Genomic DNA, 14278 nt, shown 5'->3' with positions numbered 1-14278 from the left:
GAGAGTGAACGCAAATACATAGAATTACAACTGAGAGTTCACACAAATATATGAAGAGATTTTGCTAAAGCCACACAGCCACTCTCCCACAGTTGGTAATAATTGTACTTATAATTGTTGTGTCATGAGCTCTCACGCGATCATCATCTTCACACGTTTTAGTATTAACCAATAATTTTGTGGTAAGCACTGCAAGCATATGGGAAAGTGTGGACACACATTTTTTGTTTGTGCCATTGAAAATTGGCACCTGTAATAAGTATGTCCACAATTAATTCATTGTATGGCAAAGTAGCTGTGTGGCGTAAAACCAATGTGTGCACATTTATTGCTATAACAGTTACTCCTGGGAGTGAACACAAATACATAAAGTTATGTGTGAGAGTGAGCACAAATACATAGAGTTACGCGTGAGAGTGAACACAAATTTTTCCTCTCAGGAAGTCAGTTGAAGACAACGGAGATGAGACTGTAGCCTTACACCTTCTCAACCAAATGGAGATCCAAGTCACTGAATATGCCAACAGGTTTATTACCGATGAGCAGGGCTTTGCATACAGGATGCGACTGCTGGAGAGTGCTAACAGCATAAAGGTAGGTAGGGTCCACCACTAATCCAGCAATGCATTGGTTCTTGGAGTAAACCTGGCCATATAACTTATTTCTTTTGGTCGGTTATAGATGTCATTTAAAGACAATCCTCTGGCATTCATAGGCTTCATCAGGGAGTCCTTGATACGGGAAGAGCAGCTGGTCATGATGAGCTGTGTGAGTGAAACATCGCCTACAAATTACTGGAAGTAATGTCGATAAGGCATGACTGCAGTAGTTATCATCTCTTTATTACCCATTTCATGTAGCTGTTACCCTCCCAAAGGCAGATATGATTAATGACTGTTGTAATAAGTAATTAATGTTATTATTTGCAAATGTTCATGAGAGGGCAACTCTTACATGTATAGATTTTAAAGATACTCTATTGAGCTATTTATTATCTTGAAGACAACGTCCACAGACAGTTGTATTGAATTGAAGAGCGCGTGCAATATGCTGTCTACTGGTTGCAGGGAGAACCCATGAAACAGGAGCACCAGGTTTCTCAAACAGAGAGGCGTATATTAAGTGATATGGAAGCATTGCGGAATAGAGTTATGGTAGGTGGAACTTCCTGAGACATGCGATGTCGCTAAAAAGTCAAACTAAGGTCACACACACATAATCATTGTTAACATAAAAATACTTCATCAAATGGTGTACATAGTAGTGCATTAGTCATGCTAAAGCTCCTTGAAAGTAGCTATTCCAATGTACCCTATAGCATCTGTTGTATGGGCGTCACATACGGTACCAATCACCGTAAAAATAACATACAGCTAAACCTCTACATATGAATTTAATATTTCCTGATATCTGCTTTGAATGTTAAAAACATTGTATCTTAGAACAAATGTTGTATCTTGGAACAAATATTGCCATAAGATTAGACTGTAGTTTCATTTAATTTATTCCATAGCCCAGTGCCATATGATAGCCCGTTAATAAATACTGCAGGAATTAATTGCACATAGCATTAAGACAAACGCATTATGTAAAACTATCAAATAATCAAATGTAAAATTTGAAATTATGTGTAACAAAAACTAAACTGATGAAATAAAATAAATTAAAAGTTTTTTATTGTTACGTCAGGAGAGACACCCAACTGACAAACAAAAAACGAAGGCATGGCGTGTAGGCGTGCCGATGCAGAGATAGAGGTCTTGATAGAGATACATGGCGTTTCTCTGATTTAAACTAGGTCAAGGTTAAACTAACTTAGTGTTTGTGATGTTTTCAATTTTCTTCTTTTTACTTTCACCTATAAAACTGCGAAGTTTCAAGAAACTGATAACCTCACATGTTGGAGATTACTTTGTGTGTAAAGTCAGATATTAGCTCAAATTTTACATCTTATGTTGAACATTTGTAGAGAGGGTCGTAAGTAGAGTTTTAATTGTATTCTTAAAATATTCAGTGCTTTATTTTCTGAGCCTACTTACTCACTTTTAATGTTATTAATTTGTTAGCAATGCATTTCCACTGTATGAATATGTTACACATGTAACTACTATATGTGTACACTTGCACTGTATGAATATGTTACACATATAACTACTATGTGTGTACGCTTGCACTGTATGAATATGTTACACATATAACTACTATGTGTGTACACTTGCACTGTATGAATATGTTAGATGTATGTCCACCGAGCATGTGTACTTGTGACACGCACATATGTTATGCATGTCTTTCAAGCACATGTATTTGTAACATGCAAGTAAACTATTAAGAACTGTCTAACTCTGATCTAAAAGCCTTCTTGCCTATTATTAAGTATGATAAAGACATCCGTTTATGTTCTCATTGTAGACACGCGCTGCATTTTTGTGCGCTGGTTATTGGGTTAGCTTTTATAGACAAGTTTGTTAGATAAAACTAAAATATGGCAGTGACTATGAACTGTATCTACTCGCAGGAAACCGGCACAAATGTACGGGAGATGCAACAGAGGCAAGAGTTTTTTGTCTTGCAATACCAGCGCAATAAAAGGAATGAGGATACAATGAACGAGCTTCGGAAAGGCTCATTGAAACTACAGGTAGGTTCCTAATCACTCAACCTACAGGTTGATCTCTCAGTCTCTCAACCTACAGGTAAATCTCTCAGTCTCTCAACTTACAGATAGATCTCTCATCGCTCAAACCATAGGTAGATCTGTCAATTACCTATTTAATCCTCTGATCAGAACATGACGTGTATATATTGCTAGAATAACCAGCATTTGGTAGCCAGCATATAGAAACATCATGTAGTTTTTGGCACATGATGTTGGTTGTACATACATGCATTTAATTAAAGATATATGTCACTGTACAATGTATTCACTTTAATGCAGACAAACAACGACATGTAATGATACATGTATATTAATCTGACAAGTTTACAAGTAAGTCGGTTTGAGTGTCAAATGCACGAGTCTCTAAGATAAAAACCTTCATCATTCAAGTACTAAACACTTGTGTCTCATTCTGAATCCATTTCTGAATTTCTGAGTCCATTTCTGAATTGTTGAAAGTAATACTCAGGATGTTTTTACCAGACTACAAAAATGTCTATTGTTTTGTTGAATATTGTCATATTTCAAAACTTCAAATCTTCCGCAACAGCTCAGTTCACTCCGCGCCAACAGCATCAGCAGTTTGTAAGAGTCTGGAGTTATTTAAGCACAAGTATTTAGTATCTGTTGAGATTAAAGTTGTGACATGGAAGGCGGGATTTGAAGGTTTATGCCAAACAAAATTGAACAAAGAAAAACTCATTGATATTGTGTCATATGAAGACGCAACCATGGCAATAACTGGGACAAAAAGTGATGAATTCATTTGAGAGACCAAATCTGCCTATACGAGCACTAACTGCAATAGCCATGGATGGAGTGCCAGCAATAATCCGACCTGTGAACACTAACTGCAATAGCCATGGATGGAGTGCCAGCAATGATTCGACCTGTGAACATTAATTGCAATAGCCATGGATGGAGTGCCAGCAATGATCCGACCTGGGAACAGGCTTGTGAGCCTTTACAAAGAAATAAAAAATGTTTATGAGTTTTGGAGTTTCCACTACATGATTACCAGGAAGTGATTTGTGTATAAACCATTGAATTTAAACAGCATCATGGAGACTGGGATAGAAATCTTCAACTACACTCAGACTCATACGCTTAACTAGAGACATGTCAAGGACATTTCTGCTGAACTTGACCAAGGTGACCTGTCAATGCACTGTAAGAAGGCTGTAATAATGCGAAATACACTGTAACACTGATTGAAAACCTGCACGAAAGCTTTGTGAGCTGGCTTTGTTTTTAAAACTAAAAAGGTCATGGACTTTGTTCAACCCGCTTAATGCAAAATTACCAATGTGGCTGCAGCTGAGCTAGCAATGATAAATCTTTGTGAGGATGGCCAAGAATGATCTGCTATAATGGCAGGAACCATAGAGTTCTGGAAAAATATGCCAATGTAAAAATGGCCTATGTCAAACAGACTGCTCTTAAGATATTGTCATTGTTGGGGTCAACATTCATGTTTTCTAATCTGAATCATGGGAAACCATTCATCTGTTTCGACTGTAGATGAATTGTTTTAAGTGGCAACAACTGAATACATATCAGACTTGAAGAGAATTGTAAAAAACCAAAAATGTCTGAAATTCTAATAAGCATTATGTAGAGCGAAAATGAAGAAAATACTTACTGTAAATTATTATATTTTGTGAATTTCTACGTCTGTATATGTGAATGCATACAATATCCATTGTTGAATGTTACTGACAGTTTGTCTTGTGTTCTCAGTCCTGTAAGACTCCTTATCATGTTGTGTGACAGTTACACTAAGTTTGACCGAGTTGTGCCTATGTGTAGGTATATCTGTGTTGGTGGGTAATAGGTTAATGCTCATGTTTTTGACTGGCTGGCCATTCTCGGTGTATAGTCGGTTTCGTGCAGGTTCCTGTATTGTAAGCATATATTTACTTTGGTTATCCATCTCTTTAGTCTTTTTCTTATGTTTTTACACAAAGTAAATTAAAAGATACGGGTAATCAGCTCCCTCATCACAGTGTAGGTGTTCGAGGCTAGAGCAATCTAGGGAGTTACATTCTATTTTATCATATGTGGTCTAGTTAATGTTCATTTCGCTGCAGAAGGAGGAGGCCATGAAGAGTTTACAGAAAGAGATCACTGATGCTCAACCAGATCTAAAAGCTCGGGCTATGGAGCTGCATCAGATCCGAATGGTAAATATCATACTATTGTATGTATGTTCATTACTCTGGTCTTGTTTAAAGTAAATTTTGATTGAATCGCCAGTTGCTCGTGTTTGTAGAGGACCTACGAGCTGCTCAAGGGTATAATCGTGCAGTTCAAGACACTGAGTCAGATGGTGTTTGAGGTGGAACTTGTTAACTGGAAGAACCTGCAGAAACAATCAACTTATAAAGCTAACTTGTGTGATGCACATGTTCTTATGAAAATCCAGAGATGGTAGTTATTCAGCACTATCACCCGTAATATCTGCTTTATGTTTATATAAAAGCATTGTTCATGCTGAGCTTGAGAGAAAGAAAGGGAGAGAGAGGGAAGGAGATTGAGAAGAAAGAGAAAGAGAGGGAGAGACACGTTTAGATTCTGACAATGTTTATAAATTCGTCTAATCAGTAAATACTCATTTTGCATTAAGTTTTGACAAGGAGGTGCAGCCATATCAGCTGGTTGTGTCTCGTGTGGAGTGTATTTTTGAAATGTTCAGCATTGTTTAAAGTAGTTCGAGTGAGCTCCATGACCTAGTAAATACCCCTCAAAGTTGCCAGATTAACTTATCAGACACGCTTCTGTTAGTCTTTCATTTCACACATGAACAGGCCAAGTCTTCTTTATCCATTTAGAATAAGTGTATCTAGTTTACTTGCCATGGCACAGTAAGCTGTGACATCTATGGCAGGTGTGAAGAGTTTGCTGGTCTCTTGAATGACTGCAAGCAGCAAGTGATGAAGCTTCAGATGTTGGAGGAGGAGATACACTCAAAGAAAGAAGATAAAATGGTCATCAGTGAGCTAGATATGGAACTGCGGGCACTGCTGAATGTACTGCTTCTCAAGTAAGCATCTCTGTCTCAGTCAGTCACACGCTATACCGCTTACAGATCTCCTGTAAGATTATTGAGCTTTTCATTTTACTCTACCAGCTACCTTTAGCTGATATATTATATTTGGAGCAATATTTGATATGGCGTTGTTGGCATTATTTGTGTTTCTACCACTTCCTTTCAGCTGTAACTTGTGTTTTTGGAGCAATATTTGATATGGCGTTGTTGGCATTATTTGTGTTTCTACCACTTCCTTTCAGCTGTAACTTGTGTTTTTGGAGCAATATTTGATATGGCGTTGTTGGCATTATTTGTGTTTCTACCACTTCCTTTCAGCTGTAACTTGTGTTTTTGGAGTAATATTTGATATGGCGTTGTCGGCATTATTTGTGTTTCTACCACTTCCTTTCAGCTGTAACTTGTGTTTTTGGAGTAATATTTGATATGGCGTTGTCGACATTATTTGTGTTTCTACCACTTCCTTTCAGCTGTAACTTGTGTTTTTGGAGCAATATTTGATATGGCGTTGTTGGCATTATTTGTGTTTCTACCACTTCCTTTCAGCTGTAACTTGTGTTTTTTGAGCAATATTTGATATGGCGTTGTTGGCATTATTTGTGTTTCTACCACTTCCTTTCAGCTGTAACTTGTGTTTTTGGAGCAATATTTGATATGGCGTTGTTGGCATTATTTGTGTTTCTACCACTTCCTTTCAGCTGTAAGTTGTGTTTTTGGAGTAATATTTGATATGGCGTTGTCGACATTATTTGTGTTTCTACCACTTCCTTTCAGCTGTAACTTGTGTTTTTTGAGCAATATTTGATATGGCGTTGTTGGCATTATTTGTGTTTCTACCACTTCCTTTCAGCTGTAACTTGTGTTTTTGGAGCAATATTTGATATGGCGTTGTTGGCATTACTTGTGTTTCTACCACTTCCTTTCAGTTGTAACTTGTGTTTTTGTTGGCATCATGTGTTTTTTTTAAGTGAGTGCATTTTATTATTTTTAGAGCTATTATTAATGCAAGGACCTACCTCACTAGCAGTCATATTGCAGAATTCATATGACTGCGGAGAATTCAGCTCCAAGAGTTATAAATAGTTGGACCACACAAACTGTAAAAGTGTCCATTAATAATACATAAGTGCGTTTTTAATGGGCTAGCTTCATATTTGTTGGTTTCGCAGTACTGACTATATATTTAATTTGAATAGACTTGCGACTATGTTAGGAATTTCTGTGTCTTGAGTGACGATTTCAACCGGAATGACGAGCAGTATTGTCCGACTCTTTCATCCTTACCAGCATCAGTCTGTCTCTTTCCAATTACCTTCTCCTAGCTCAGTAGATTACAGTTTCAGCATTTCTATGTTTTTTTAATGTGTTTGAATCAAGTTGGTAAATATGTGGCACCTCTTGCCATCTGATAGCTTATACAGGGATTTTGGTTTTTAGTTCTTTTGTTATTGATCGTCAGCCACCTCAGGTAGTCCGGAAGGATGCCAGATTCACAGCTACAGTTCGACTGCTTGTAGGAGACAAGCTAAATGTATTCATGAGCATGCCAACTGTGCAGGCATCTATTATCAGGTAGGACATATGCTGCTGGCATACCTACGTTATTGCTCCAATTTGTGGAAAAGTACGTGTTTAATTCTGGTGGCAGATGAGTATACATGTATATGGTTGCCTGTTGGCCTACCTGTTGGCCTACCTGTTGCCATATATGACTCACTGTTAAGTGCACTGCTATTGGTAGGCGATGAGCTGATGCTGGTTTTTCTGGGTTCTTATGAGAATGTGAGGCTCTCTGCTAAGCTTTTGTTCCAATTTATCTCTACAAGCTGCGTTTTAGTGAACCTCAGGCTAGGAGGATAGCAGCTGAAAAATGTCTGCCCGAAGCGATGGAAAATGCTGGAGACATCCTCAATAACAAAGGAACCATGGAGTATTCTCAGGGTCAGATGTCAGTCACTTTCAGAAATATGCAGCTGAAGCGCATAAAACGGGCTGACCGTAAGGGTCAGGAGGTGAGTTGTAGAGAGCTCATTGAGAAACAGGGAGGTGTGAAAAGTAGAGATATCACACTAGCTTATTATATATTATCCTTTCTGTTTGTATGCCAATTATAGCTGTCTGCTAATATGATATATAGTCTCTTTTTATATATGATAGATAGTCTTTATTCGTATATGATATCCGGTCTATATTCATATATGATATACCGTCTATATTCATATATGATATACCGTCTATATTCATATATGATATCCGGTCTGTATTCATATATGATATACAGTCTATATTTATACATGGCTCGTATATTACTCGTATGACATCGTATATTACCGTAAATCCTCAGGTATTGCTCCCACCATGTATACGTCGCACCCCAAACTTTGATGATTGTTTGTTGAGTTTTAGATATACGCCCAGAGTGTATAAGTTTTAGATATACGCCCAGAGTGTATAAGTTTTAGATATACGCCCAGAGTGTATAAGTTTTAGATATACGCCCAGAGTGTATAAGTTTTAGATATACGCCCAGAGTGTACAAGTTTTAGATATACGCCCAGAGTGTATAAGTTTTAGATATACGCCCAGAGTGTATAAGTTTTAGATATACGCCCAGAGTGTACAAGTTTTAGATATACGCCCAGAGTGTATAAGTTTTAGATATACGCCTAGAGTGTATAAGTTTTAGATATACGCCCAGAGTGTATAAGTTTTAGATATACGCCCAGAGTGTACAAGTTTTAGATATACGCCCAGAGTGTATAAGTTTTAGATATACGCCCCAGAGTGTATAAGTTTTAGATATACGCCCAGAGTGTATAAGTTTTAGATATACGCCCAGAGTGTATAAGTTTTATATATACGCCCAGAGTGTACAAGTTTTAGATATACGCCCAGAGTGTATAAGTTTTAGATATGCACCCAGAGTGTATAAGTTTTAGATATACGCCCAGAGTGTACAAGTTTTAGATATACGCCCCAGAGTGTATAAGTTTTAGATATACGCCCAGAGTGTATAAGTTTTAGATATACGCCCAGAGTGTATAAGTTTTATATATACGCCCAGAGTGTACAAGTTTTAGATATACGCCCAGAGTGTATAAGTTTTAGATATGCGCCCAGAGTGTATAAGTTTTAGATATACGCCCAGAGTGTACAAGTTTTAGATATACGCCCCAGAGTGTACAAGTTTTAGATATACGCTCAGAGTGTATAAGTTTTAGATATACGCCCAGAGTGTATAAGTTTTAGATATACGCCCAGAGTGTACAAGTTTTAGATATACGCCCAAAGTGTACAAGTTTTAGATATACGCCCAGAGTGTATAAGTTTTAGATATACGCCCCAGAGTGTATAAGTTTTAGATATACGCCCCAGAGTGTATAAGTTTTAGATATACGCCCAGAGTGTATAAGTTTTAGATATACGCCCAGAGTGTATAAGTTTTAGATATACGCCCAGAGTGTATAAGTTTTAGATATACGCCCAGAGTGTATAAGTTTTAGATATACGCCCCAGAGTGTATAAGTTTTAGATATACGCCCCAGAGTGTATAAGTTTTAGATATACGCCCAGAGTGTATAAGTTTTAGATATACGCCCCAGCGTGTATAAGTTTTAGATATACGCCCAGAGTGTACAAGTTTTAGATATACGCCCAGAGTGTATAAGTTTTAGATATACGCCCCAGCGTGTATAAGTTTTAGATATACGCCCAGAGTGTACAAGTTTTAGATATACGCCCCAGAGTGTATAAGTTTTAGATATACGCCCCAGAGTGTATAAGTTTTAGATATACACCCAGAGTGTACAAGTTTTAGATATACGCCCCAGAGTGTACAAGTTTTAGATATACGCCCCAGAGTGTATAAGTTTTAGATATACGCCCCAGCGTGTATAAGTTTTAGATATACGCCCAGAGTGTACAAGTTTTAGATATACGCCCCAGAGTGTATAAGTTTTAGATATACGCCCCAGAGTGTATAAGTTTTAGATATACACCCAGAGTGTACAAGTTTTAGATATACGCCCCAGAGTGTACAAGTTTTAGATATACGCCCCAGAGTGTATAAGTTTTAGATATACGCCCAGAGTGTACAAGTTTTAGATATACGCCCAGAGTGTATAAGTTTTAGATATACGCCCAGAGTGTATAAGTTTTAGATATACGCCCCAGAGTGTATAAGTTTTAGATATACGCCCCAGAGTGTATAAGTTTTAGATATACGCCCCAGAGTGTATAAGTTTTAGATATACGCCCAGAGTGTACAAGTTTTAGATATACACCCCAGTGCTATAAGCTGCACTTGCTGTTTTTCAATTCATTTAACACATTTAATGCATCTAATTTAGCCTATTATCATAGAACATCTCATCTTATATACAGTCAAACATGGATAACTCAAACTTCACGGGACCGAGCGAAAAAGTTCGAGTTATCAGAGCGTTCAAGTTATCAGAGTTGTATTTATCTATTTATTAGTAGATACATGTACATATACAAACTATAATATAAATCAAAAGCATAAATAGCTTGTTTCAAATTAAATGCTTCTAATGTAAAGTTTAAAACTTTTTATCAAAAAGTATAGAGATTTTTCTATCACTTGAGATTGGTTTGTTGCTTGAGGTGATGTTATTGCCAGGACGTTTTTTAGATTAAAATTGGCAAAACTTGATTGTTGTTGAAATGCTCAGAAGAAAAGACATCTTTTTCTTTAGAGCGTTTTAACCAAGATCCATTTTGCCGATTTTTTTGAAGTTTATGCGAAGGTTACCTCACTTTTCCTTGCTTCCGAAGGGCGATCCCTAAGCGGATGTTTGGTAAAAATCAAATTTCACCAAACCTTTAGAAAAGTCATTGACAAAAATTCTTTGCCGATGGTGGTAATAACGACGCCTCTGAATTACGAAAAGTTGAGGTTTACCTCTAGGGCTTGGAATAAAGTGATTTTCTAAAGCGATAAACAACCGTCTCGGTAGCCGTTGGGCAAAAAACTGTTCGAGTTAACAGAGTTGAGGTCGAGTTATCTAAAGCAATTTATCATTACGTTGGAATGGACCAAAGAAACCGTTCGAGTTAACCATGTGTTTGAACTATCCGAGGGCGAGTTATCCATGTTTGACTGTATATGTTATCTTATTTAAATTTATTAATATCTTAAATAATTTTTTTTGCTTACATTTTCATTATATGCACCGTTAAGTTCCTCACGGGACAGTACTTAAACCCTGACCGTAGTGAGGAGTTTACAGATATAATTTTTAGACGCATTTATAAGCCGCACCCAAAACTTTAAAACAAAATCTTTGGTCCACAGGTGCAGCCTATACATGAGAATATTATTTAAGGTATAATGTATAGAGCATGCAGTTCTATTTTATGTTTATTGCAAAGACAAACAGGAATAGTTATAAGGGCACTATATTGTACAGGGCAGACTTGTACTTTAGTAAATGGCTCTACTAGCCCGCTCTATCAACTCTCTATCTATTGTGTTTTTTTACTGTATTTTATTCAGCTCGTTGCCGAAGAGAAATTTTGCATCCTCTTCCATGCTAAAATTCAAGCAAATATAAAGTATGAGACTTGGGTAAGTAACTTAAGTGGATTCTAGTTCAGCTCACTTAAGTTCAGCAGACTTAAGCACAGCGCACGTATGTTCAGCACGTGTAAGTTAACTCAAGGTCATTTCGATGTAAGTTGGTCCGTCTGCGGAGGTATTAATCCTGATAGAATACTTGTACTTGCTCCCCCCCCTCGTTGTACTCTTAGTTGAGCTACAGAGCTGCAACAGTCCGGCAAACCCTTCCTGCTAAATATTGGTGAAATGTTGTTGACTAAATAACTAATGTTGGTCAAATTTAAATAATTGGCAAACATCCATTCTCCATGTTTATGCATGCTTTGACCCCCTATGACGGCCTATGTTATCAACAAACTTAACGCATCTGTATTCTGCAGAGCATTCCTTTCTTCATCACGAAGCAGGTGCCAACAGGTGCCTCTAGCTCACCAATACAGTGCATTGAAGTTTTCAGCAACACTAGCCCAAGTTCTTTTCTCATATAATTAGCATGTGCTTGTAGTACCTTTCTTCGGATTAAATCAATTGGCATAAACTATCGTACTGAGTGCTTGCAGACAGCAATAATGACCTCTCACCTACATAGATTCTTACATATTTCATATTTTCAATCCTTGTAGACAATGTCCTTGCCAATTGTGGTGACTGTGCATGGTAACCAGGAGTGCCAGGCGCAGGCAACTATACTTTGGGACAATGCGTTTTCTAGTCCGGTAAGCTAGTCTACATTGTCTTCTACCGGTTCTCAAAGCGAGTTGCTAGCTTAATACTTCTGATTCTTGTTTTGCTGCTGTAGTCACTCATTACTGTTAGTCACTCGCTACTGTTAGTCACTTTCTATTGTTAGTCACTCTTCACCGTTAGTCACTCACTATGGTTTCTTATTCACTATGGTTAGTTAGTTGCTACTTCAAGTCTGCTTGCTATTGCATATCCCATATGCTCTATTGCCACCAAATTGCATTTCAGGGGCGAGTACCATTTGTTGTGCCTGATCACGTCAAATGGAGTGAACTTTCATCGTTGCTATCGTCCTGGTTTCACTTGAAAACTGGCAAAGGCCTTTCCTTTGAGCAAATGCATTATATAGGCGCCAAGCTCTTTGGTAGGTGATGACCATACTATACTCTCCATTGAGTCTTTCTCAATCTAAAGATAATGTAACCTGGCTTTGTCATTAACAACTTATTGGCTGTATCCTGAATTCGTTCCTGTTCACACAGGTAGCATTGCTATGGCCAGATCAAACTGTTGGTCTACAAAAGTTGTCTTGTTTCGCAGTTCTTTTTATAAATAGGTGCGACAAGCTTTATATGTGACGGAAGGCTATCCTCGAAGGCTTTTGTAATAAAATGGTGACACTACCACTCATATTACAGTTATTGTGTCCAACACCATATGATAAAATTCTTAGTATATGGCTATGCTATCAATAACTATATTAATCTCAGCATAGTTGGAAAGCCTCATTCTTCCTTCGTTACAAACCCAAATGTTTGCTCTCTGGGATTGAGCATGTTTCCAGTCATTGAGGTTTTCTTGCTGCTAGACTGAGACATGTTCATCAGCAAGAAAACCTGGATGACTGGAGACATGCTCAATTGCTGTACTGAGACATGTCTAGCCAAGATCATCAAGCCATTGTTTGTGTAACAATGCTCTTAAAAAACACACGCAGCTTCTCTTTGCAGTAAGTTAGGTAGACATTATACTCGATCTCCAAAGGATTGTGCACGCAAAATATTTACTGATAACTGTTAAACGAGAGCATCTTCTACAGTCTGTAGCCATAGTTTTTGGAAATTGTTGTCCAGACATCAGGAAATCACTCTTACTATTGACCATTATCTTCAGGGGACTCATCTGCTGATTTTTCAAATAACGTCGTTACAAGATCACAGTTCCACAAGGAAAATCCTGGTCAATATCACTCACCCCTTTGGGAGTGGTTCTACCTGGTACAGAAGTTGACAAGGGAACACTTTAAGGAACCTTGGGTTGATGAGTGAGTAAGCTGCAACATAGTTCTGTATGACTACAGGACACTCTGTATGACCACATGATACTTCCTATGATCACATTGACACTCTGTATGGCCACAGGGACACTCTGTATGACCACAGAAACACTCTGTATGACCACAGGGACATGCTGTATGACTACAGAGACACTCTGTATGACCACAGAGAACTCTGTATGACCACAGGACATTCTGTATGACTACAGGGCACTCTGTATGACCACAGGGACACTATGTGTGACCACCAGGCACTCTGTATGAATATAGAACATTCTGTATGACCACCAGGCACTCTGTATGACCACATGGCGCTGTGTAAGACCACAGAACACTATGTCTACACAACACTGTATCACTGTGTGACACTGTACGATTATGCTGTACTTTGTATTGTCACATGGTATTCTCCAAGGTCACATGACACCTGATATGGTGTCACGATACGGACTGGTCACACGACACTCTGTATGGCTTAGTGAAAAGTTAAGCTTTGAAGTTACTGTTAGAACCAATCTTCAGCTAATGTCTGTAATAACTGTTATGATTGACATGCAGATCTTTGGTAACAGTAGACCCCAGCTGTTTATGAAATGTTGTAGTCTTATCCTTGGCTTTGTGAGCAAACCCATGGCACATGACTTGCTCTTAACAGCTCCGCTTGGCACATTCCTGTTGAGATTCAGTGACTCAGAGCTTGGGGGAATCAGCATTGTCTACAAGTGCTTAAAGCCTGGTGAGCAGTTCCCTTTCTTTGTCTTCTACTGGTTTGCTTCTCACATGTCCTCCGAGTAGTTGTTCTTCCTACCTACATGTGATCTTTTATCATTTTGCTAGCTCTGGGCTTCCTCTGTTCTATTCTGTGATGCTATTTGTTGCTCTTGCTTCTGGCTGCCTGGTATGAATTCGTATGTTCATGTCTGTACTTCTCCAAAGGAGTAAGGCATTTCAATCAACAGAAATGGTGAT

General features: G+C 38.1%; 1 protein-coding gene across 1 annotated transcript in view; it reads left to right on the top strand.

Annotated features, from left to right (window-relative positions):
* The window catches only part of LOC137391308 (signal transducer and activator of transcription 5A-like), a 45614-nt gene that overhangs the window by 15262 nt on the left and 16074 nt on the right, over positions 1-14278 (top strand). Inside the window, exons 3-16 of the mRNA XM_068077738.1 lie at positions 441-594; positions 682-768; positions 1068-1154; positions 2519-2641; positions 4750-4842; positions 4932-5089; positions 5547-5702; positions 7146-7280; positions 7546-7720; positions 11227-11298; positions 11913-12005; positions 12262-12397; positions 13147-13297; positions 13912-14045. Coding sequence (XP_067933839.1) covers positions 441-594; positions 682-768; positions 1068-1154; positions 2519-2641; positions 4750-4842; positions 4932-5089; positions 5547-5702; positions 7146-7280; positions 7546-7720; positions 11227-11298; positions 11913-12005; positions 12262-12397; positions 13147-13297; positions 13912-14045 — 1754 coding nt within the window. The remainder of the gene's footprint in view (positions 1-440; positions 595-681; positions 769-1067; positions 1155-2518; positions 2642-4749; positions 4843-4931; positions 5090-5546; positions 5703-7145; positions 7281-7545; positions 7721-11226; positions 11299-11912; positions 12006-12261; positions 12398-13146; positions 13298-13911; positions 14046-14278) is intronic.

This window comes from Watersipora subatra, chromosome 3 (genome assembly GCF_963576615.1).
Source record: "Watersipora subatra chromosome 3, tzWatSuba1.1, whole genome shotgun sequence".
Taxonomy (NCBI): Eukaryota; Metazoa; Bryozoa; class Gymnolaemata; order Cheilostomatida; family Watersiporidae; genus Watersipora; species Watersipora subatra.
The sequence above is the reverse complement of the archived record's forward strand: the minus strand, read 5'-3'. Positions and strand labels throughout refer to the sequence as shown.